The sequence below is a fragment of the Phytophthora cinnamomi genome (genome assembly GCF_018691715.1).
Source record: "Phytophthora cinnamomi strain GKB4 chromosome Unknown Contig33, whole genome shotgun sequence".
Taxonomy (NCBI): Eukaryota; Oomycota; class Peronosporomycetes; order Peronosporales; family Peronosporaceae; genus Phytophthora; species Phytophthora cinnamomi.
Window position 1 is genome coordinate 652,055 of NW_027150966.1, and position 23,837 is coordinate 675,891.

General features: G+C 53.4%; 9 protein-coding genes across 10 annotated transcripts; 6 read left to right on the top strand and 3 right to left on the bottom strand.

The window, feature by feature from the left end:
• Positions 1–46: 46 nt before the first annotated feature.
• Positions 47–2,594, bottom strand: IUM83_04354 (putative HECT E3 ubiquitin ligase; the record flags this gene model as incomplete). Its single annotated transcript, XM_067928430.1, has 3 exons — positions 47–295; positions 1,781–2,291; positions 2,398–2,594. 3 exons carry the CDS (start codon positions 2,592–2,594, stop codon positions 47–49), a joined length of 957 nt encoding a protein of 318 aa, XP_067792876.1.
• Positions 2,595–2,788: 194 nt separating this feature from the next.
• On the top strand, positions 2,789–3,544 carry IUM83_04355 (putative endo-1,3-1,4-beta glucanase; the record flags this gene model as incomplete). The annotated part of the gene is made up of 1 exon (XM_067928431.1): positions 2,789–3,544. The coding sequence occupies one exon, from the start codon at positions 2,789–2,791 to the stop codon at positions 3,542–3,544; it is 756 nt and encodes a 251-aa protein (XP_067792877.1).
• A 258-nt stretch (positions 3,545–3,802) lies between these two features.
• On the top strand, positions 3,803–5,512 carry IUM83_04356 (galactonolactone dehydrogenase; the record flags this gene model as incomplete). Of its 2 annotated transcripts, XM_067928432.1 has the most annotated exons (2): positions 3,803–5,334; positions 5,399–5,414. In XM_067928432.1, the coding sequence occupies 2 exons, from the start codon at positions 3,803–3,805 to the stop codon at positions 5,412–5,414; spliced, it is 1,548 nt and encodes a 515-aa protein (XP_067792863.1). The 2 variants fall into 2 exon arrangements, with proteins under 2 accessions (XP_067792863.1, XP_067792864.1); XM_067928433.1 differs by having other exon boundaries at positions 3,803–5,512.
• A 2,987-nt stretch (positions 5,513–8,499) lies between these two features.
• On the bottom strand, positions 8,500–8,721 carry IUM83_04357 (Glutathione S-transferase T3-like; the record flags this gene model as incomplete). The annotated part of the gene is made up of 1 exon (XM_067928434.1): positions 8,500–8,721. One exon carries the CDS (start codon positions 8,719–8,721, stop codon positions 8,500–8,502), a length of 222 nt encoding a protein of 73 aa, XP_067792875.1.
• A 921-nt stretch (positions 8,722–9,642) lies between these two features.
• On the top strand, positions 9,643–10,470 carry IUM83_04358 (uncharacterized protein; the record flags this gene model as incomplete). Its single annotated transcript, XM_067928435.1, has 3 exons — positions 9,643–9,728; positions 9,849–10,033; positions 10,133–10,470. The coding sequence occupies 3 exons, from the start codon at positions 9,643–9,645 to the stop codon at positions 10,468–10,470; spliced, it is 609 nt and encodes a 202-aa protein (XP_067792886.1).
• A 309-nt stretch (positions 10,471–10,779) lies between these two features.
• Positions 10,780–11,874, top strand: IUM83_04359 (uncharacterized protein; the record flags this gene model as incomplete). The annotated part of the gene is made up of 3 exons (XM_067928436.1): positions 10,780–10,997; positions 11,082–11,542; positions 11,600–11,874. 3 exons carry the CDS (start codon positions 10,780–10,782, stop codon positions 11,872–11,874), a joined length of 954 nt encoding a protein of 317 aa, XP_067792887.1.
• A 6,841-nt stretch (positions 11,875–18,715) lies between these two features.
• Positions 18,716–20,315, top strand: IUM83_04360 (flavin-binding monooxygenase-like protein; the record flags this gene model as incomplete). The annotated part of the gene is made up of 4 exons (XM_067928437.1): positions 18,716–18,779; positions 18,856–18,977; positions 19,066–20,045; positions 20,117–20,315. The coding sequence occupies 4 exons, from the start codon at positions 18,716–18,718 to the stop codon at positions 20,313–20,315; spliced, it is 1,365 nt and encodes a 454-aa protein (XP_067792692.1).
• A 560-nt stretch (positions 20,316–20,875) lies between these two features.
• IUM83_04361 (START-like domain) lies at positions 20,876–21,813 on the bottom strand (the record flags this gene model as incomplete). The annotated part of the gene is made up of 2 exons (XM_067928438.1): positions 20,876–20,897; positions 20,987–21,813. 2 exons carry the CDS (start codon positions 21,811–21,813, stop codon positions 20,876–20,878), a joined length of 849 nt encoding a protein of 282 aa, XP_067792691.1.
• A 188-nt stretch (positions 21,814–22,001) lies between these two features.
• Positions 22,002–23,669, top strand: IUM83_04362 (flavin-binding monooxygenase-like protein; the record flags this gene model as incomplete). The annotated part of the gene is made up of 5 exons (XM_067928439.1): positions 22,002–22,062; positions 22,128–22,249; positions 22,337–22,705; positions 22,784–23,394; positions 23,474–23,669. The coding sequence occupies 5 exons, from the start codon at positions 22,002–22,004 to the stop codon at positions 23,667–23,669; spliced, it is 1,359 nt and encodes a 452-aa protein (XP_067792690.1).
• Between the last annotated feature and the right edge of the window lie 168 nt (positions 23,670–23,837).

The window sequence follows — 23,837 nt, forward strand, 5'->3', positions numbered from 1 at the left end:
ACAGATAATCGACAATCATTTGCGCTCTTTGTATCACCAATGACTTTCAAGACAGCTCGAAACCTTCAGCATTGGTAATCGCAAAAGTAATTTTCTCAACGAGCGTTTCATAGCTGGTGTACTCGGGAAGTACGAGCTGGTTGAAACAGGTATGCGTTCGTGGCAGTGCCTGCGGGTCAAGGTCTGACTTCGTCAGGTTCAGCGGAGGTTCAAAACCGTCGAGCGGGATCTTGTTCGTTCCGGTCATAAACTTCAGAAACTGACCACGAAGCTCAATTGTGAATTCACGCAAAGCCTGCCACAACCAGAGCACAACCTGAGCGTGTTCGTCATAACCGCCCTGAAAGACAGTGCACGAACGTAGCTCTTCCACATCAATGGTTGGCTTTCCATTCACTAACATCCTCAACTCCGCCATATCAAACACTTTAATGGCAGATAGAGGGACCAGCGTCGTGAAGCCCTGAACCAAAGCATCCATTTGAGCTTGGGCACCAAACTGCGTACGCCACTGAATCACTAGATCGACATACTCTTTCTTGTTGACATCAGTGACTGGGATATCTCTGCCATTTTCTTTGAGATCCACGACCACCACCTTCTTCCCAGTACCCTCCATCTCAACACTAAATGTTTCATCAATTACATCTGCAATGTCATTCTCAAGCATCCACACTAGTGACTTGTGGTATTGCGAGTCCATTTGGTGGAGATCGTCCATAGATGTAGGTAATTGCAGCAAATGCTTATAGAATACATCACACAGGGGCAAATCCAGTGTTTGTCGGTCGAATATCGCCTTGGCCATGAATTTGCCGAGGAATTTGTACTGCTGTGCAGAGTTAGGTACTTGCGACGACGTGAGATCAACGGCGAACAACCCCTCATCACAGAGTTTAAACAGCCGTCGACTTTTGTCGGTGGCAAGCTTTGACACCTGCAGGAACCAATCCTTAGATAGCCCGCCTGAATCGATCCCAGGCTCATTTTCAAATGAAATCTTGGGTTTGGCAACCAGATCACTCTTTGATAAAGGCTGGAAATATTTCATTGTTCCCTCAAACATCGATTCTCGTTGAAGCTCAATCTTCAGAATACTGCCGAAGTTAAGCCCGTGCATATTTTGACGGAGATCGCGATGGAAACGAAAACGTTTTCGTCTAAAAATCATTTCAGGAGTTTCTTCAACGTTTACCAGCCCCTTTTCTTCTCGAACCACTGCCAGTTCCGGAGGCTCCTCTGTAACACGCTGACTTGTGAACTTGTTAAAGTAAAATACTTGCTCCGTTTTGGGGTCCCAACACTGCACCCAGCGATCGTACGCTGCTGTCTTCTCGGCGCTCGTTAGTTCTACGATTTCGGGTTTCCCGTAGGCCATAGTTTTTACTGCTTTACTTTCAACAAATCCAGTAGCACCAACAATATTTGATGCTTGCAGACGAAACGTGTACATCGTTTTGGGGGCGAGGTCTCCAACCACAAATCCAGTTCCGGGACCCTCATAGACTTGGACAAACGACGACTGCTGGCCCAGGCCGCTTTCCCGGATTTCAAGAGAATAAATAACTGGTGGAGCTCCATTAGCTTCGACTGGAAACCAAAAGATGCTTGCATATATATTGGAGACTGCGCCGGCAATAGGCTGCCGTGGGAGGTCTGGAGGCCCCGGCAAAGTCCAGAAAACCTCACTCACATCACTATACTCATTCCATCCCCCTGGATTTCGCGCGCGAACTCGAAATTCAAAAGGTGTGTGGCACTTGATTCCGCTCAAGCTTACATGCTTGCACGCCGTCACTACCGCAAGACCCGCCCACGGATTGTTGACACTGTCAGCTTTTCGATACTGCACCTCATATCGATCGACAGTCGAGTCCATTGACTTTTTCCATTTCACCACCAGCTCCGTTTGCTGAGCTTCCACGAGCCTCGGCGGCTTCAGTACTGGCGGCGCCTTCTTATTCGCGGCAAAGTCCATAATGTTTTCCGCTGAGATCTTGTACGGAATTTGCGAGTTGTTCGCGTTTGCCTTCGGGGTGCTGCCCGCCTCCGATACAAACACATTGCCGTCACTATCAACCGCTACACCCACAGGGTAGCGTACAGCACTGGCCCCGCCCCCTCTTCGCTTGATCTCCGCCTCATCCACAGTGATCCAGAGGTAAGCCTGGCCAGCTTTGGGGCTGGAGCTCGGATACTTTTGCGTCTGCACCGTCACCGGCGCGTACGGGAAGAGATTCTCCACGACGTGAGCCACCGCCGCCTTCTGCTTCTCGGCGGCCTCCTCCTCCCTGCAAATAATATTATAATTATAAGTAAAAATGATTAGTCTAATTTTTTTTTAGAGTTTTAGTAAAAAGGCAAGGGGAATTGCTTCGCGCAACTTCACGGCCAGACCTCTTGGCCTGCAGCTCTTCCTCGAGGTCCAGCTGCTCGTCAGTCGGGGCGGGGACCACCACGCGCGACTTGGAGGGCGAGGCCGGCGCGAAGACGCCCTTGGACGCCACTGCAGGCGCCCCCGACGCGCGTGCTGGTGCCTTGGCCAGCACGGCGCCCATGATCATCACTCCTCGCGGCGGTTGTTGAAGTCGCATGCTCATCCGGGTTCAGAAATTTGGCTTTTGTCGCATACAAATCGCAAGTCAAGTGAGTTGAATTCAGAAAAACCGAACCCGCGCGCCTGCCCAATCACACCACCAGAAACCGAGCAGCTACGATGCGATGCGTATCATTCTCCGATCCGCGTCGACGCGACTAAGACGAACAAGACTCCTTCCTCTTCTGCACCATGAGCTGCTGCCCCGTGACCGCTGAGCCCGCGCGCGACCCGGCCGCCCACATTGGCGTGCTGAAGAAGGCCGGCAACACCAACATCTACGTGACGGGCCCCGCCACCTCCAAGGCCGGCGTCATCGCGTACCCGGACATCTACGGCCTGGACAGCGGCCGCACCAAGGCCGACGCCGACATGCTGGGCAAGCTCGGCTACACCGTGGTGGTCGTGGACCTCACGGACGGCGACTACCTGAACGACACCGACGGGTTGGTGGACTGGTTCAAGAAGTACACGTTCGCGGAGGACTTCGCCCCGCGCATCCAGGACGCCGTCAACTACCTCAAGGGCGAGGCGGGCGCCGAGCGCATCATCAGCTACGGCATGTGCTGGGGCTCGTGGGTGGGCGCTACGCAGACCACGCAGGCCGACCCGGTCGTGCTGGGCCACGTGTCCTTCCACCCGACGTGGATCGTGGAGAACATGCTCAAGGGCGACGGCGCCGTCGACAAGCTCGCGGAGAGCGTCAAGGTGCCGCAGCTGCTCATGGCCGCCGGCGACGACCCGGACTTCGTCAAGCCCAACGGCAGCGTGCACAAGATCTTCCAGGCGCGCGCCGACATCGGGCCCAAGTCGGACGTGCTGCTCTTCGCCGACCAGAACCACGGCTGGGTGCACCGCGGCGACATGAGCAACGACGCCACCAAGGCGGCCGTGATGAAGGCCTGGCACGCCGCGGTCAAGTTCATCCAGACCAACTGCCCCGTGTAAAGGATCGATCGCCCCCACCGGATGGCTTCGCTTCCCATCGTATGCAAGGCGGCATATGCCGCGTTTTGCGATCTTCGTACGTGTCAAGCGTCTGTAGGCTGATTTTCAGGAAAGCGCCGATCGCACGTGACTTTCCGGTGATTCTGATTCGCTCAGAGCCACGAAATTTATGATCACTGATCGAATAAACCTCAAATTGCATCCTGAGCCCCACATCTAGCCGCATTTATTCCTCAACTTGCCATTGGACCGACGACAATGCTGAGACCGACGACGATGCTGACGCGCCGCGCTCTTGCCACGTGCGTGAAGAACCAGCGCCGTGCCGTGCAGGCGGCCGGCCTGCACTCTGCGCGCGCTGGCCAGCAGAGCTCTTCCTCCTCGCGGGAATCTTTCAAGTCCGCGGCGGCCGTCGCAGCTGCCGGGGCTGCGCTCGCTGCCGTGGGCCTCTCGGACGCTGCGCAGGCCGAGAAGAAGCAGGCGGACGAGGACCACCACGAGTTTATCAACTGGTCGGCCACGCACGAGTGCCGCCCGCGGAACTTCTACGTGCCGGAGACGGTGGACGAGGTGGAGAAGCTGCTCAAGCAGTACCACGCCAAGAAGCAGAAGCTGCGATGCATGGGCGCTGGCGTGTCGCCCAACGGCCTGGGCTTCTCGGGCGAGGTGGCCGGCAAGTCGGACTCCAACGAGGCCCTGATGACGCTGGCGCTGTTCGACAAGATCCTCAAGGTGGACAAGGAGAAGCTGCAGGTGACCGTGGAGACTGGCGTGATCGTCGGAGAACTGCTGGACAAGCTGCGCGCCTACGGCATGACCATGCAAAACGTGGCGTCGATCCGTGATCAGCAGGTGGGCGGCATCTGCCAGGCTGGCTGCCACGGAACGGGAGCCGGGATCCCTCCCATCGACGACCAGATTGTCGAGATGGAGATCGTGACCCCCGCCAAGGGCAAGATGACGCTGAGTGCCACAAAGAACCCGGAGCTGTTCGAACTGGCCAAATGTGGCCTTGGAGCGCTCGGTGTGGTGACCAAGGTGACGTTGCAGTGCGTGCCCATGCACAAGCTGATCGAGAAGACCACCGTGATGACGCTGGACGAGATCCGACCGAACCACAACCGGTGGCTAGTCGAGTACCAGCACCTGCGCTACATGTGGATTCCGTACACGGATTCGGTTGTGGTGGTGCAGTGCCGTCGTGCTCAAGAGGACGAACCTCTTAACGAGAAGCGCTTCCCGCCGGTTCAGAACAGCGACAAGGTGCGCATGGAGGCCCCGCGAAAGCTGTACTTGGAACTGACCAAGGGTAAGCCTGAGCCAGACTACCTTGACTGGAGCTTCACGAAGATGCGCGACAAACTGCTTGAGATCAACCCGTTGGACAAGAACCACGTCATTCGTGTGAATGAAGTCGAGAAGCAGTTCTGGAAGCTCAGCGAAGGCTACCGGGTGGCGTACTCAGACGATATCATTGGTTTCGACTGTGGTGGTCAGCAGCTCGTGGAGGAGGTCTCGTTCCCGTGCACTGGCACGCTCGAGCTTGACTTTATGGAGAAACTGCTTAAACGCATTGACGCTGAGGACATCCCGGCTCACTCGCCTATCGAGCAGCGCTGGACGGCTCGTAGCACTTCGTTGATGAGCCCTGCGTCGTCTTCCAACCCGGGTCAGATTTTCTCTTGGGTGGGTGTCATCTTGTACTTGCCCACGGCGGAGAAGAAGGTTCGCACAGCCATCAAGGACCGTTTCATGGAGTTTTACGCTACGTACCGCGACTTTATGGAGCCGTATGGAGCGACGGAGCACTGGGCGAAGATCGAGTGGCCTGCTGATGCTGCCGAACGCAAGAAGATTCGTGATCGCCTGAAGAAGAGATACCCTCTCGACAAGTTCAAGAAGGCGCGTGACGAAGTGGACCCCCACCACATCCTTTCTAACCACATTGTGGATGAGATGTGTGCCTAGATCAGTTCATATCGAATCCTTGGAGAGGTGCCTTCCAGCGAACATGCGAGCAAAATCGTAGCGCTGTCATGTTGGATATGGTCTTAGTTGCTTGTTCTACTTGCTAAGAAGTTAAAGACTTGTTCAAATTGGCCAATAGGCAGGTAAGCCAGCCATGCAGCCAGAAAATACTGGCTGAAACGCGCGTACGAAGCCTGTGTCCCTTTGAGTTGGCCTAACTGGTGCAGCAGCCGTAGCAGCAAAAGTTCTGCCTGCGTTCGAACGGTAGACCACGTAGATGCTGCGTCCAGACGCAAGTCGTACGCACCCGAAACAAGGACGCACAGCCATTGAATGCAAAATAACGTGCACGATAGTGATTTCTCGGATGACGCTGCAGCCTTATCAAGAGCTGCTAGCACCTGACTGAGAGATCCCACCACGAGAATGTTAATAGATGCTGTTGCTAGGTGGGTATTAGCAGCACACGAAAGTCCCCAACACTTTGCAACGTAACGCATTGTCGAATGGGTGGACTGCAGCCTGCACGATACTTCGAGGTCAAACTCCGGTTGATCAGGTATTTTTTCGGCGGCCCACTCCGGAATGGCGATAGTTTCTTCAGGTAAGATCCTTGTCTCGATTGATTCGTACTCCAGCAGATACGGGATGATATTTGCGTACAGATCCCGGAAGAGAGTACTCCCGCACTCGAGCAGCATCTCCGCGACCGCAGATTGGATTAGGAGGGCCCCCTTTACAGTTTGTTGTGTAGAGTCAGTATGGGGGAATTCATATCCGGCTATGATGTCTAATAGCCTCCACGTTTCAGCCTGAGTACATTCCACAGACGCATTTACTGACAGCGTTGAATTCCAGAGCAACCCCCAGAGCAGGACTTGAGCTGCGGATATCACTTTCGGCAGATACATAGGTGTAGCGCGAGATTTTTCTTCAGGACTGGCCTGCAAGTACAATTCTATCGTCGTCACATCTTCAAGGCCCTTGCACATTTCGTCTCTCACCAGCTCGTTATTGAACAGGCCGATGAGCGTCCATAACGAAGGGTTAAGGGGCGTATCCAGTCCCCCCTGTCTAGTCAACGCCGTTGGCTCGACCATCAATTCCATCGTATTTTTGAGAAGCAGGAGCAATCTTTCGCGAATTAAAACACCAAGCCTTGGATCACTAAATTCTGTGGACTGCAAAGCCAGTAAAATGAAGCCGAACGAGTTTTCCACCATAGCAAATTGGATTCTTGAACCAGCATTCGCCGTCACAAACGCTTGCAGCAACCGCTGAATCAGTGAGTACAAATTCAACTGCATTTCCATGCTGTGAGTTGTGCTTAGCATGATGGAGTACAGAGGATTCAGCACTCCGCTAAATAGTCTGCTAATTGTCAGCACAGGCTCCTCCAGCTTTGAAAGAACGACATTGGAGATCCCGACAAGAGACAAGAGGAATGAAATCATGTTCTGACCTTCTCTGTCGAAACAGCTCTGCTTGCTCGACAAATCAATCAGAGTCTGCTGCAATTCACACTCAAGGAAGGTTGCACCACCACCAAATGTGTCACTCCAATTCAGTAGCAGAGGAGACTCACGCAGTATTTTCAAGTACAACTTATGGTGGAGTACATCCGTTCGAGCACCTTGGACGAATTGTCGAATGACGTGGCCTGGGCAAAATGCAGCCAAAGCAATAAGCGGAGCAGCATGCTCCAACTCCTGAGTTTTGCCTGTAAGGCGATTAAACAACCTCCTCACTCGGCGTGCGAACTCCACTTTCGCCGACTCGCTGCGATCGATAAAACAGCATTTCAGACGCATTTGCAGACTAATGAGAAATGAGGCGTGAATCGAGAGAATATCCAAGCTTGTCACCGCTGACAACTCATCAAAGACCGCCTGAAGCAGGGCACTCGAGATGGTCGACTCTTCATCTAACGCGGAGCAAGCTTCTGTGAGTTGTTCCATGAAATATAGATTTGCATCATCGCTGCTAGCCATAACTTCTTGAACCAAGGATCCTGTTGCACTCAGAGACGCAATGGACTCTTTTGATCTCAAGTATTCCTCCAAATCTGTCTCTCGTTCCACGAAAGCGGATCCAATACAATTAGTGCTGAGGCCTACACCGTTGGAAGCCTGTGCGCCAATACCTGCATTCGCCTGCGCAGAGACCAACTCCACCGTTTTCTCTGCGAGAGTCCACAAAGTGTTGGCAACAGGTGATACCTCGTCACTTTGCACACAATCCCTATGTTGAAATACCTCACGCAGTTCAATTTGCTGCAGCGCGACAACCTGTCGAGCCTTATCCATGAAATCACGCCCACCTCGTGAATTGAACAGCCGAGTCTCTAGCTCAGCAGGCAGATCCAGAAATTGTGTCCAGGAGCCCGCATCCTCGTTCATTGCACCCAAAACTCGTACAACACTTCGAGTCTTGCTTCCGACAAAGGCGCTCAAATCAATCTTCTGCACCAACTCCGCAATTCGTCGCGTCCGGTTCTCACCGCTTCGGTCACAAGCAGCAGCTCGAACCACAGCCGCCGTCGAAAGTGTATCCAACACCGACGACAGCAGCTCCATTCGCTCCGGCATCAGATCCACATCCGTGCACACCTCGACTACTGCTTGTATATCCTCTGCAGCGTCGGCTGCGTGAACCTGCATTAGCCACAGCAGAAATTGCTCCTCCAGTCGACAGGCCACCACCTGCACCACGAAATCCCTGGCGGCGGTATTTCCCCCCTTCGCGCTCTCCCATTGGCATCGGGCCATCGCGAACAATTCTGCGTCATTGTAGTCGTGATCCGGGCCCCAGTATTGCCGGGCAGCAGCAACGGCGGCTGCGAAGTCGGTGGACTGTGTCATCGACTCCCTGTCCTTTTTGATGGTGTCGGCAGTTTGGAAATGCAGCTGGAATCAGATGATAGAATCAGATGCACGTATTGACAAGTATGGCTAGCTAGATTGGTGAGGGAGATGTAGTACAAGCAGCTACACCAACGTGCTGGTCCTGCCATTGTTGCTGTAGCCGTGGCTTGTGCGCAATCTCTTCAGGTACCGCGTTCGAAGCAGCTGGAAGACGTGCCGCGCCTCGGCGTCCGCGATCATCTCGCCGTCCACCTTGAGCAGCGCGATGACGTTCTGGTCCTCCAGGAGATCATTCTGCCGCTTGAGCTCCTCGACCAGCGTGGCTGTGAGCCCCTGGAAGTGCATCTGCTGCTGGGTGGGGAGGTGTGCGAAGGACTCGAGCGACACATCTGCTCGCCGCTTGTGAGTGGGAGCGACGACGAACGCGTTGGTGTCCTGCGCTACGGAAGCCACCGCTGCCACTGCAGCAGCAGCCGCCGTTGATGCTGCAGGTTCACTCGACGCAGGATGTGACGGAGCTGACGCCACAGCAGCGGGAGAGCTGCTGCCATTGTCTGCTGCCGTGACTTCGTGCTCACTGCTGACCGTCGACGGCGGCGCCGCCGGTGCCGCTTGAGCGATGTGCGTCGCCTCCACCGCCGCTACTGCTGCAGCTGCAGCGTTCGCAGCCGCCAGTGCGTTCATGGCGAGCACCGGGTTGTTGCTGTTGCAGTTGGCGAAGAGCTGCATCCACTTGGTGGAGTAGCGCAGCAGCTTCCAGCAGCCTTCGAAGGCGAACTTGGCGTTGTAGATGCGGACGTAGATGTCCTTGGCCTCGTCGATCCACTGCTGCTCCGTGAGCAGCGCGACGGCGGCGGCGTCCCCCGCGTCCCCGCCGCTCTCCTCCGCGTGCTTCATGCCCTTGCTCTGCAGCTCATTGAAGATGCCCGCGAACTTCTGCGAGTCGCGGTTGATGCGCGTCCAGCGGACCTTGAGCCCGTTGAGCGGCCGCTCGACCGCCGTCTCGACCTCCTCGTGGAACAGCTCGCGCACCACGCTCCAGAAGTTGGCGGCCTTCTGCTCGCCGTGGAGCTGCGCGTCGCTGGCGCCCAGCCACACGCGGCACAGCGTCTGATCCTCGGCGGACGTCCAGTTGGTCTTCTTGCCCATACTCGGCGTCCAAAAAGGGGCCCTTTAGAAACTCGCGTTTCTTACGGATAGAAACGCTCTATCGTCCATCGCACTTAAGAGGACGGTTAGTGTTCTAGCTTGTCATTTGTTGTATCGATGTCGACTCGGGCGTGGCAGGTGGCGGCGGCGACCGCGGCGCTGGCGGCCGTGCCGCTTGCGTGCTGGCAGTACCAGCGATACGTGTGAGTGGCTTTGCGTCACTGTAGCTGCGGTATTGCTGTAGCTGCAGCAGGGGTACTATTGTGCTCAATTGGTTGTGTTGGAGGCTAACGGAGCTCCTGGCGTCGACGTGTGCGGTTTAGAGAGATGAAGGAGCGTCGCGAGGCCATTAAGCTGTTGAGGAAGGTGGAGCTCATCGCGACGGAAGTGGCGGTGCGGCTGATGCACTTGGAGAGTCAGACGAAGGAGCTGGTGGAGTACGAGGCCAAGAAGGCCGCTGGCGAGACCGAGGAGGAGGACCTGGCGGCCAACTCGACGTTGAACTCATGTACGCTGCTGCAACGCGCTGTCTATATGAAGAGCTAGCTTTATCACGATCGGTTTAATTGTGATGCGATCACTAACAGGCCTTTGGCTTATTGTGCAGACTACCACTTCGACTCGCAGGGCAACAAGCTCAAGACGAAGTGGGACTCGTACGACGTGGACGCGGAGCTGGAACGTCTCGAGAAGGAAGAGCGCGGCGAAGACGCCTCGAAGCCTGCGGCTCAACCGAAGAAGCCCACACGGAAGGTGCCGCAGCTCACCAGGTCAAAGGCGCTCGTCACTTCTCAAGGCATTGAGCACGAGTTCGAAGCCGTGCTGTCCTTCTTGGACGATATCCGCGGCGACGACGAGGTCAAACAGCTTCGCAAGGCCATCGCCAACAAGGTCACCAAGGAGTACTTCGCCCGCATCGACGCTATACAGAGCATGCTCGCCTAATAGTTCGTACAGCAGGAGTGGGTGTACCTAAATGACCGCTCAATATCTCGTTTAAGTCCGAATAGGTGTCCACCACGATTGTATCCCATTTTGAACCAAGCCAGCCACAGCATGGGGCGCAGCTCGAGTCCGCGTCGTCGGTACCGCACTCCGTCGCCCCGACGTAGCCGCAGTCGAAGCCGCAGTGCTCACAGAGACTCAAGACGTCGTCGCAGTCGCAGCAGCAGTCGGCGTCCGCGTTCTCGCTCTCGTTCCCCTCGACGAGGACGCCAAAGCTCGCCTAATGTGCGTGGCGGAGACCGAGCACCAATGGGTCGCTACGGCCCCACGAGCGGCTCCAGCGGCGGCGGCTTCAAGAGCAGAGGAGGCAGATACAGCAACGACCAGACCGACGACTTCTTTGAAGAGAGGAAGAGGGAGCGGGACGCTAAGGGCTTCAGCATCTGGGCGGAGATTCCGAGTCCCCCGCCCATGAAGAAGAAGGCCAAGAAGGAGAAGAAGAGGGAGCCCACGCCTTCGCCGTCCAGGTCTAGGTCGATATCTAGGTCGGCGTCTAGATCAAGGTCGAGATCTAGCCGTTCCAGATCCAGGTCGAGATCGAGATCGTCCAGGGCCTCGGAGTCGGAGGTTTCCAGCTCGGACAGTGAGGAGGAGCGACGCCGCCGCAAGAAAAGCAGGCGCAAGTCGTCCAAGTCTTCGCGTCGCTCTCGGAAGAAGAAGAGCTCGAAGAAGAGCAAGAAGCACAAGAAGGAGAGCAAGAGCAGACGCAAACGTCGTCGACGCTCACGTAGTGAGAGTGAGAGCGACGCCAGTCGCAGCGCCAGTGACTCCGATGTTTCGGTGGCCTCTGAGAGGAAGGACAGGGCTCGCAAGCAGAGTGTCGACAGTCGGGGCAGTATGAGCGACGGGGATGAAGATGAGAGAAGGGAAGCGGCCAAGTTTAAGGAAGCGGTGCAAGGGTCTCGTCACGCCGATGACAGTGACGAGGAGATTGGACCGAAGCCACTCCCAGCAGCTGAAGAGACGGCTGCATCGTCATTAAACTATGGCAAGGCGCTGCTTCCTGGTGAAGGTGCTGCTATCGCGCAGTTCGTGCAGAAGAATATGCGTATTCCGCGTCGTGGTGAAGTGGGATGGAACGGCGAGGAAATTGAAAATTTGGAGAACCTTGGCTACGTGATGAGCGGCAGCCGTCACAAGCGGATGAATGCGGTCCGCATCCGAAAGGAAAATCAGGTGTACACGGCTGAAGAGAAGCGTGCGCTGGCACTGATTAACTTTGAGGAGAAGCAACAGCGCGAGAATGCTATCATGAATGATTTCAAGGAAATGCTAACGGAGAGGCTGACGAAGAAGCACGGCTCTCGGCTTGTAGAAGACATGGAGTCGTCTGCAAAGGATTAGATCGTTTGAGGTACTACCGACGAATAAATCAAAGCCCATAAACGCCAAACCAGATTGTATTTCTCGACGAAGACGTCTTCTCGCAGTAGGTGCATGGACCGTAGAGCAGTCCAGAATCTATGTGTCGCAATCAGAGCTTAGATACCGCTCTAGTCGCAATACTCAGACAACGACGAGGCGCTAGGAGAGTGTTCACGACAAGCACAATTGCCATATCACCAACTAATACTGACTCAAGTTTTTAAGCAAAAGCCGCTTCAGTAGGTGGTGAGTAATTTTTTTCACGTTCCACTTGCTCATGTCTAGCTGGATGGACATGATACTAGCCAGATTGCATTCCACCAATATATACTTGAGATATCTGAAGTGTTGCGAAGAAACCATCCTGGGCAAAAGGAGATCACTCATGAGCCCTTTTATCAGTAGATAAATACGTATTGCGCGCTGGTATATTTTTTGCACTACCTCCATCATGTGCTAGTAGAAGCCCATTGATGTCAAAAGTACCAACACCATCTCTCACAGACTTCGGGGTACCCGGGCCGAGAGGGACGGGGAAAACTTAGGCGTTAGAAAGTCATGAAGAATACATCGACTACACGTATCAATAAAGTTGCGAGTCCGACACGACATCTTGAGTTTAGTGCTGGTGAATAAAGCGTATGCCGATAGCGAATCACATTGGTGCTGGACGTAGTTTCCCAGCACTTCTTTCTGTGTCCTGCGAGTACTTAGCGTAGAGAATGAGAGACATCCTTTGACGTCATGAACGTCGTGGGCACCCTCGTAATAGAGAGGGAGGGTGTGTGTGTGCGGGGGGGGGGGGGGGGGTACAATTAGCGTTTTGGCCGACATTTTCCGACTGAAATGGTCACCATATTTTTTATGGTCAGCTTACGTAACATTTTGCGAAATGGTTCAGCTGTTCGGGTGAACCTGACCACCCATTTCTGAAATGGTCAAAATGGTCGACCATCCGCAGCGGCAAGTTTCTCCTCAGTCTTGTATCCATCCTCAGATCTTTATCCATGCATAAAACAGAGCTCTCCGCCAAACAAGCTATCGATCAACAGGAAGTCTTCATGCACGAAGAAATCATCATTACGCCAGTTGACATTTTTTCGCGCCAGCCCAGCCTTGTCCAAAGCCAAACCAAAGTGTTCTAGCGTGTCGGTCGTCTCTAGACCAACCAGACTCAGTACAATAAACTCTTGGGTGACACGCAACGGCGTTCACCAGAATCGGATCTCAATCCATGGACCTAGATGCATCTGTACAAGGGCAATAGCCGCGCCGAGCCAACTTCGCCGAAGCTCACAGCTTCGAACGACCTTTGCACGCCCAACGAAGGATAAACAAGAGAGTGCTCCTTGTTTTCACGTGTCGATAACAGCGAGGTCACCCGTTATGCTGGGTCCGTTGGGGCTTCAGTGATGTTGGTCTTGACAACAACGATGCGCCGCTTACACAACAAGTTTCTGCATACTTGATTCATGTGTAGGACAGTTGCCCGTCCCCATTGTGCATTACAACCATACAGAGCCATAAGCTGACCACGTGTACGATGTGCACGAACAAGTTCCTATGCATGTATTTGATTCACGCCGATTCCAGTGTACGATGTGCACGAACAAGTTCCTATACTTGATTCACGCCGATCCCAGTGTACGCAAGCTAAACGCCATACTTTGTTGCCAAAATTTATTGCACCATTACAGTCACAGCTATTCAGCCCAGAATGTCTGTTGGCACATTATCGCCTAACCAACACAACAGGCATTCAGACTATGGCAACAGGGCGTATTGACATCTGAGAAACGTTGAGAAGGTATCTATACAATACGTTACCGCGCTGCTCGCTTGATTGCTCGCTTCGTACTTGCAAGACTTTGGGAGGTGAACCAGTAGCTGCGTTCACAGCCTGGAACTCGAGAAAAATAAATGACGTTTTTGCCAGGTTTCAGGGAACATCTGTTCCGCGTCATCGTTATTTATCCAAGACGCCTTTTCCCCAAAGTGTAGATTCCTAAAACTTTAACTGAACTCTAATCAAGAATTTGGACCTCTAAGTACGAATAGGCTGGATGCTACCGGATATTAAACGCAGTAGACTTTCTAGGACCGACTAACACAGTTCTTCGAACTGCGAATAAGCGACATGGTGTTCGTGGCGCAGTAGGTGCGCTTAAGCTCTCCATACAATGCGCAGTAGCCAAAGGATACATGGTAGAAATAGTGATGAAAAGGAAATTTGGCTTCAGCATAATTCGCAGAGGGTATGGAGACTTCGTGTCCGTTGCTGAAAGTATAGGCCCGGACAGTAGCTTAGCGGAAGATGCTGCAGTCCCAACATCCACCTCCGCCACTGTAGGCACTGTGTGAACTGTTGGTTAGTGCAATGCAATCTGATCTGGGAGATGACGAAACGACAGCTGATATCCATGTAGTTTGGAATCCAATCGTTGGATAGTCGCGCTGATAACGACACAGAATCTTACACAATCGCTGCAAGTGATAGTTGAATCTTGATGGGGTTAAGTTACTTGGAGCAAATCGAGTGTGCTTGGACCGTTCCAACCTTATTACCAGCAAGTCGAAGTCGGTGGCTACGCTCATCAATACTGCCACCAAGGTTTCGCTCGAACATACTATAGAGGGCATCACAGCTTCGTTCTCTGCATAAAGCTACACGGTCATTGGAAACGAGCCCCATCACGACCAGATCAGACGATGGGCTAATCCATTGAAGTTTGTGGGACGCGAGATATTCCAAGCCATTCTCTTCAACAAATCGGAAAATCCCATAGGCAGCAAGTGTCTTGCATTTGTAGTAGAGCACTCCATTTTCGTAGGCATACCCTGCCAGCAGAACCAGTCTGCAGCGTACTCCCATCAATGTGTCGATGCAACAAGGCGCAGTTAGCACTGCTAAGGTTCCGTGTCGACACTGAACGTAAACAAGCGCTCCAATTGTTCGAACACATACGAGAACTACGATGCAGCTGAGGACGATGCAACCATGACCAACCAAACTCCACACGTAGTAAGAGAAAATCATTGCCTCTGGTGCTGTGTCCTTTAAACTTGTTTGGTTGAGTGACGTGAGATACGTTTCAAGTGCAGTAGCGCATATGAGCTCACCTATCATCACCGTCTCATGGTTAAACGCCACCCGCTTCAAACAACACCGACACTTCTCTCCAAGGCATCGTGAGGATTCAACCATTTCAAAGAGCATTGACAAAACTCCTGAAAGGTTGTATCCTAGCGACACGTACTGTAATCGACTCATAATCCCATCAAGAGCTATCAACATGAAGAGGTCACTCATGATGCCTTCGAGCAAAATATACAGCAGTACCAGTCGATGGTAGTTTGTGATGTTGTGTGGTGATATACGCATGCTTTCTTGGACAAATACGAAAGCGCCGGCCAGACGTATAGTATGTTGGGCGTTTTCACACCGTATGCGGTAGTGGTTACACAGAATATAGCTTCTCCTCAACAGCGTACATCGATACGCGATCCAGATCGACCCGACCATACCGTACCAATACGAGCTACGGTATCCTGGAGACGCTTGATTATTAACCAGCGCTAATCCATTGATATCGAAAGACCCAAGTCCAGTTACCAACACGTACCCTCGCTCGTCCTTAGCACAGTAGGACCCGGTTCCCTCTTCATAAAAAGCAAAATACCCCACGCTTCCGTGATAGAGATAGTAGCTTAGAGGAAAGCTATCCTCTTCGCAGTCTTTTTGCATATTGGGCGAGGGTTTCGAATAATCCGTTCCAAGGAAATATACTCCGTGCGTGTTGTACTGCGGGGCCACAAAATGACACAAGTGGCCCTTTTCCAAGGTGAAGTAATGAGTCGGCATGATATTCCAGTACACATTAGCGATGTGGAGCTCCTTGACGGGGCACAATTTCCTCAGATCATCGGTTTCCCTGGTTGAACTAGCGGGGTCCATCAAGTGCAACGAAATTTTGTGGGGCGTCACCAAGTGCACGAAGCTACGCAGCTGCAGAATCAGCGGCAATAGTCCGAGCACCATCCACAGCAAAATAAATAAAGATTTTCCCCGTCGTCGCGAATTGTGCACAGTCCTCACTTCTGCTTCCAATCGCCCTTCATGCGTAGACGCCACGCAGCCCACTTTCATTGCAAGATGATTGATTAGCTGGCCGCAGGCAGCAAGCCAAACTTAGCAAATGTTCAGCTCTCGAAGTGCTAGCAGTTAAGACACTGTAACACCACGGTAAATTTGGAAGTAATGTGAAATCACAACTTCACCACGAGATTTGATTGCTGATACAAATACTTTATATTTTCATGTGCACACTTTCAGCGAAATGCCTCTAGCACTGGTCGACTTACTTTGACTGTCCCCGGAGATGGTGTTCCGGGACAACTCGCTTGGGTCGAAGACGCTCCGCGAAGACTTCCAACTTTGATTGTAGCTGGCTCCATGTCAACTCTATTGTTAAAGACATTGCTGAGCCACCGCCTCGTGCCAGATCCACCGACAGGTCCGCCTAACACCTGAGTGAACGAGGTCACAACTCCAGTACAAAACCGTTCGGGGCAAGGTTGAATTTGCCTTCCGTAAACAGCCCCAATTACGAACAGATCCCGTCGCGGAATCGCAATCCAGTAGAGCTTGTGCAGCACCAAAAATTCCTGTCCGTCCTCCTCCATCATCTTCATCATTCCAAACGCTTTCAGTGTGGCGAGTCTGTAATACAACCTAGCGTTTTCGTAGGCATACCCGCCTAATACAACAAGTTTGCCGCGCACCCCCAGTGTTGTATCTACGCAGCACACAGTAGTAAGCACCGCAAAGCAACCGTATTTCCATCGCATGTAGATAATTGCTCCGACAGATCGAACAGATACCAGAACCAACACGCAACCAAGAACGATTACACCATGACCGACCAAGCTCCACACGTAAGGTGAGACAAATTTTGACGCGGGCTCGGAGTGCTTAAAGCCCTTCGAGCGGTTTAGCGCAGTAAGGTAGTGCTGCATCGCCCCGGCACAAACGCATTCACCGAGAAGCATCGTTTCGTAGTTGAACAAAAGCCTCTTCAGCAGACATCGCAGTCTTTCACCAAGCCAGCGCATAGTTTCCAGCATTTCAAACAGCATCGACATCACGCCGGATAAATTGTAGCCCAGTGAAATATACTGCAAGCGCCCTATTATCCCTTCCTGCGCAATTAACAGGAACAAATCACCCATCAGCCCTTCCACTAGTAGATACAATAGTGCAAATCGGTGGTAGTTCCTGGCATCGTATGCAGAAAGCCTCATGCTCTCTTGGACGTACACCACAGCGTCATTTAGGCGAAGGCTTTCACACATGCGATCGCACCTCTTGCCGTACCGTTTGCACGATATGTAACTTCTCCTGAGCATCAAGACGCGATACGCTATCCACACGGATCCGCTGATGCCATACCAGTAGGATTCTCGGTACTCGGTGTTACCGCGATCATATGCAAGCTGAGCCCCGTTGCAGTCATACGTCCCCAGACCTCCCACCAACACATACGCAGTCTTGTCGATGGTGCAGTAGGTTCCCTTGGCTTCTTCGTAAAACGCAAAATAGCCAATACTACCGTGGTAAAAGTAGTGTTTGAATGGGTAGCTGTCGTTCGTGCAGCTTGACGGTGTCGTCGGCGACGCATTTGTCGACGTATTCCCAAGAAAATAGTTGCCGTGAATGTTGTACTGGGGTACGACGAAGTGGCAGAGTTTTCCGTCCTCAGCTTGGAAGTAGTAGAGAGGCGTGACATTCCACCAGATACCAGCGATGAATAGCCCTTCTACCGGGCAGTGATCAAGTAGATCAACTGTTTCGTGTATATCTGCCTCAAGAGGCAGCAAACTCTTTGAAATCTTGTGCGGGGTCACGAACCGCACGTAGCTTCTCGCCTGGAGCAGCAATGGGGCCACCCCGAAGCTCAACCACATGAGAAACAGCAGTTGTCGAGCCGAAATCGGGAAGCCGCTGCGCTCGCCTAGATGTGGACCTCTCAGCACCAGGCTGCTGTCCAAATTACGGATCGACCACATACGAGGCATCCGAGGCCACGCTTCGTGAAAGCTCTAAGTCCACGTTGAAAACGACAGCTAGACCGGGTCAGATCGCCAACGCAATGCGAAACTAACACGACGTTCATCATTCAGATAGTGGCTATTTTGAAGGAGGCGACGCGCTGTCGCTCACGGTTACCAAGGTGTCACGAATACCTTCCGGAGACCCGATCATCACTGGAGCTTGTACTTGGACAGCAACAAACGTCCTAAGCTTTACTCTGTAGTACATGTATGCGGTCGTTGTGACGCTCGTGCCTCGGGTGAGACCATTGGCCGCTCGCTCCGCTCTTTTGCGGTGATACAGCCCCCGCGTCACGCGTTGCGGTGCGCAGGCGATGGGAACCCCAGCACGCTTCTCTTTCGCGCTGTAATGCGAGCCGCGGCGCAGCTTCAGCCGATGGATGCTGGATTTGTCTTGTGCGTCGATGGCCAGAGCGAATCATCAACTCAAAGTGTTGTAGTGCATCAATCACGATGAATAGATGCAGGTAGGCAGGTGCAGGATGTCGGAGCTCCATGCTGGGCTTGCAATGCAGGCATCGCCAAAAGCGCAAGTACATTGAGGACATCTGCCAATCAGTACGCCTCAGTCCACCCTTGTCTTTGTTGCTGTGCGCGCAGGATGGGCTTTTAGCACGATGTGTGGACAAGTGTGACGTACTTGGTACATGTAGCCGGCCGGGAGCTCCTCAGCGGGTCGATTCAAGCGCTTCATTTCCAAATTGAAGCAATGGTGAACGAATCGACTCAGAGAGTTCGCGTGGGTATCATCGGCGGTGGTGCCGCTGGCATCAGTACGTTCACCCTTGAAGCAGGAACTTTGATCTCGACGCCCGTCTCACCCAATGTTGTCTTGTGGTGTTTTGACAGTCGCAGCCAAGAGCTTGAAAGAGGTTGGCCACGACGTCGTGGTGTTCGAGAAGAGTTCGCACCTGGGAGGCATCTGGAAGTACGATGACGCTGCCGATGCGCCGTCCTCGGTGCTCTACAAGGTGCGCTGTGCTTGATGCAGCAATGATGAATTTGGTGTAATGGTCCTGACGATGAAGATTATCGCGACTACGTCTTGCTGCGTTGTAGTCGCTGCACACAAATTTGCCGACGTCCATCATGCAGCTGAAGGACTTCCCGTTCCAGGCGGGCCTTCCAAGCTACCCGTCCCACGCTGACGTGCTAGAGTATCTCCAGAACTACGCCAAGCACTTCGGTGTAGATCAGTTTGTCCGGACGAACACGAAGGTGACGAGTGTGTCGAAGGTGGGTGACCGGTGGAAGATCAGTGTGGACTCGAAGGAAAAGGGAGTGTACGACGAGGAGTTTGAGCGTCTTGTGGTCGCGAACGGCCATTTCAATAAGGCGTGGCAGGTCCCGATCAAGGGCATCGAAAATTTCCCAGGTGTCGTATCGCACGCGCGTTCCTACCGCACTCCGGAGCCGTACCAGGGCAAGCGTGTGGTTGTCATTGGCCGCGGACCATCCGGCCAGGACATCTCGCTGGAGCTGGCGGAGAGTGGCGTGAAAACGGTGTACGTAGCTGCTCTTGACTACGACCCAAGCGTTGTTGACAAGAAGGACACGCGCGTTCTAAAACCTACGGTTGACCACATCGCCGAGGATGGCACTGTCGTGTTCGCGGATGGCTCGTCAATTGCTGCACCCGATGAGATCATGCACTGCACGGGTTATCTGTACACCGTCAACGACTTCTTTCCTTCGGACCTTCTGTTCCCGAAGACGGCGGCGGCCTTAAACAGCGTTAGCGACGAGGCCGCACAAGACTTGGGCGCAGCGGTCTTGGCTGGAACGGCAGTGGCTCCTGTGTACAAGCACCTTTTCTCCATCGAAGACCCTACTGCTGTGTTCATCGGTTTGCCGTTCTCGAACCTGCCGTTCCTGTGCTTTGAGCTCCAGTCCAAGTGGGTAGCCCGAGTGTTTGATGGTTCAGTCCCGCTACCGTCCAAGGAGAAGATGTACGAGGACTTCTACGAGACAGTCTGCAAAATCGAGGCTCCAGCTCGCAAGCTGCACTCCTTGAGCGGTCTGCAGAAGGAGTACTTCACGTGAGTTGGAACACATTGACTTGACAATTATGCGTACACCAGCACTAACGCTTGTTTCGTGTGCAATTCAGGGAACTTGGAGCTCGTTCCGGTACTGTTGTCGACGAGAACATCCACGAGATGTATGAGGATGCCGCCTACTTGCGTGTGAACTTCCCGCACGATTTCCGCTCGGCTGACTTCAGCCTGGACCCGTCCACTGGAAAGTGGACCCGTCGTCATAAATCCAGCGATGGTGTTGGAGACGATCTCGTCAAGATTTTCAGCTAGGACAAAGTGCGTTTACTTGCATACACGCATACGACCCACCATGCAGCAACGACACGGCCCGTATCCGCGTAATGAACGTATCGAATTTCTCGGTCCTGATTAACCAAGTCAGCGGAGACGGCTGGCTATCTTCCTGCCGCACACGCGCAAAATGAAAGCGTTTCAAAACCTTTCTTTTCGTTAGATCCGTCTACGCCTCAGCATCCCAGCCAAAAGATTCAAATGACTCACTTGACATCGACAGGGATCGCGTAGGAGACCAAGAAGGTTGGTCATCTCCATACACTAGCCCCCATGTGACAAATGGGGTATCGCTGGAAGCTCCGGTGGAATCTGAGGCTGGGGTAAGCTGCTCTGTAGTGTTGAATCGCGCAATATCGACCGGTTTTTGGCTGTGTACGAAAGCCAAGCACGGCCTACAGACGTACACTGTTTTTTTCCTGATCGCCATGTGCCCCTTTTTCGGGTGTCGATCCAGCACTTTGAAAGTTCGTTCCTCGCGACAATTCGAACACACTGGGGCCAAACATAACACGCAACTGCGCTGGTCACTACTCCGACTACGTGCCGAGCGTCCGAACGCTACGGAGCACAGTGAGCAGTTCAACGAATATCCGGATAACTCGTTCGCTAGTCCTCGACGACGCGCGCTTTTCATGTTGGCGATGCACCACTGCAACTTCTTGTGCTCGGAGAGTATGGGAGATCTGAAGAACCCGAGTAGCGACTGCCACGTCGAGCTAATGATGAAGGATTCCATAAGGTTGCCCATCGACTCGACATACTGCTGAAGGTACACGTCGACATTCCCGTTTTCCAGCTCGCGATATAACGCGCCAAACATGAACTTCCCGCGGATCATGGGCTTTGGCAGCGGTGGACACTCCAGCAGCGGCACGGGTTGCAACAAATCGTATCCGATGCGTTCTCCATCTTTCGTCGTCATGACTCCTGTCGCCGACAGCAACACAAAGTCTCTCGGCTTTACTACCTTGCTAACGAGCCACGGCAGTCGACTCGCCATGTACATGATGGACAAATTCTGAAATGGTTTCTCTTCGGTCGGCCCAACGAGTCTCGCGAGCATGGCACCGCCAATTTCTTGGTCTCCGAGCGTGGACACGCGAATTTTTAGCGCTTCAAAGGTAGGGATGGCCATGCCATACATCACCTCGTCCAAGGGCGCCGGGATGGTCCCGACCATGAGAAGAACGGTCGGGTCTTGCCAATTGTCGTCGGGCAGGTGGAGGTCCGTTCGGATGTGGCGAATGCGCTCGGAGTACAGCGACGCATTGTGCTGCGTCTTCTGCAGCTTCCAGCGCGCGCTGTCGAGACCGGCGTGGTGTCTGGGTGTGACCCCTGCCAGGCGCTCGTCGTAGCTGTGCAGCGTGCGCTCCAGCAATTGCAGGCTGAGGTCGTGGCAGTGCTGCTGCTCCTCGAACGAGAGCTCCAGCGGCGGGAACGGAGACAGGTCCGGCAGAGTGTCCTCCTCTCCCATGTTAGTCAAAATCGGCTGGTCCCTCGAGACACGCTCTGAACTCATTACAGCGATTTGGACGCTCCAGTACTGTGACATGTCAATTCAGTGCCCTTGACGTTTGCCAGCGGAGACCGTGGATTGGCCGGGTTTCGCTAGTCTGCATCTGAGATTCCTGACCCCACGTCAGTCAGTTCGGAATTGAGGCAATGTCGATCAAGTCGCACAGTGTTCGCGTTGGCATCGTTGGCGGTGGCGCCGCTGGCATCAGTATGTGGCATACATTTGCTCCGTGCTTGGTGGCATTGGTGCACTAACTTTTTCGCATATTGCAGTCACGGCCAAGTGCCTGCGCGACGTGGGGCACGAGGTGGTTGTGTTCGAGAAGGCTGGCAATGTGGGCGGCGTGTGGAAGTACGACGAGGCTGCCGACTCCCCGTCGTCCGTGCTGTACAAGGTGCGCATTGCCTGGGAATCAATGCTTTAATGGGGGGATGCTGACAGCGCTTGCTTTTCTGCCCCCTTCTTTCTGTGCTATCTGCAGTCGCTGCACACGAACCTGCCAACAGCCATCATGCAGCTGAAGGAGTTCCCCTTCCAGAAGGGAGCAGCCAGCTTCCCTTCGCACGCCGATGTCCTGACGTACCTGCAGAACTACTCGAAGCACTACGAAGTGGACAACTTCGTGAGGCTGAACTCGGCGGTCACAAGTCTGTCGAAGATCTCCGGCCACTGGAGGATCGGCGTGTCGTCCAACGAAAAGGGTGAGTACGAAGAAGACTTCGATCGTGTTGTGGTGTGCAATGGCCATTTCTCTCGGCCTTCACTGGCGCCTATCAAGGGTGTTGAACACTTCAAGGGCACCGTGTCACACTCGCGAGCTTACCGAACGCCGGAGCCCTACAAGGGCAAGGTACGGACCATTTCTATCGGTGTGATACTACTTCTCTGAACACCGACCTGACGTTTAAATTCATGTGTGTTGCTGCAGCGTGTTGTGGTAATTGGACGGGGACCATCGGGGCAAGATATTTCCCTTGAGCTTGCCCGAAGTGGCGCATCTGAGGTGTTTGTTGCAACCCTGGACTACGAGCCGAATGCTATTGATCCGCAAGACAAGCGGATGTTGAAACCTGCCATTGACCACATTGCTGAAGATGGATCGGTGGTGTTTGCGGACGGCTCATCGATTCCCACGCCTGATGAGATCATGCACTGCACCGGCTACTTGTACACCGTGAAAGACTTGTTCCCGCCCGAGCTGTTGTTCCCCCAGGCGTTCGTCCAGCCTAATAGCATGAGCAACGAAGTTGCTGCTGATTTACTAGGATGCACAACCAGCGGAACCGCTGTGGCTCCTGTCTACAAACAACTGTTTGCTATTGAGGACCCCACGGCCGCCTTTATTGGACTGCCATTCAGCAACTTGCCATTCCTCTGTTTCCAGCTTCAAGCTCGATGGGTTGCACGCGTGTTTGGTGGCTCGGCGCTCCTTCCATCTAAGGAGGATATGTACGAAGACTTTCACGCCTACCTCGGCACACTTAAAGATGGTGTGAGGAAGCTGCACCAACTCGGAGCTCGCCAGAAGGACTACTTCACGTACGTGTTTCGTGATTTCATTGTGTCATGTGTTTACGATTTCACCAACTGTTACGCTTGCGCACAATTCTAAAACTAGTGAACTGGCGGCACTCTCCAACTTCGAAGTAGGCGAAGAAATCCACGAGATTTACGAGGACGCACGATTCCTGCGAACGAACTTCCCGTATGACTACCGCACCGCCGAGTTCCGCCAGGATCCGACCACCGGGAAGTGGGTGCGCCGAATCAAGAACTCGGACACTTCGGAACTTGTTGAGCAGTTTTCGGGGTAAAACAACCTTCGTCTTCTAGAGATCATGTCTTAGATTAATGATTCTGATCATTAACACCTAGAAACGGCCATGTTAAAGAAGTTTATGTTTGAGCTTAGCACTGTTGCTGCGATCTCGGTCAACCCATGCACTATGAGCCTGAGGGTTGAGGCGCGTTGAATTGTGAGT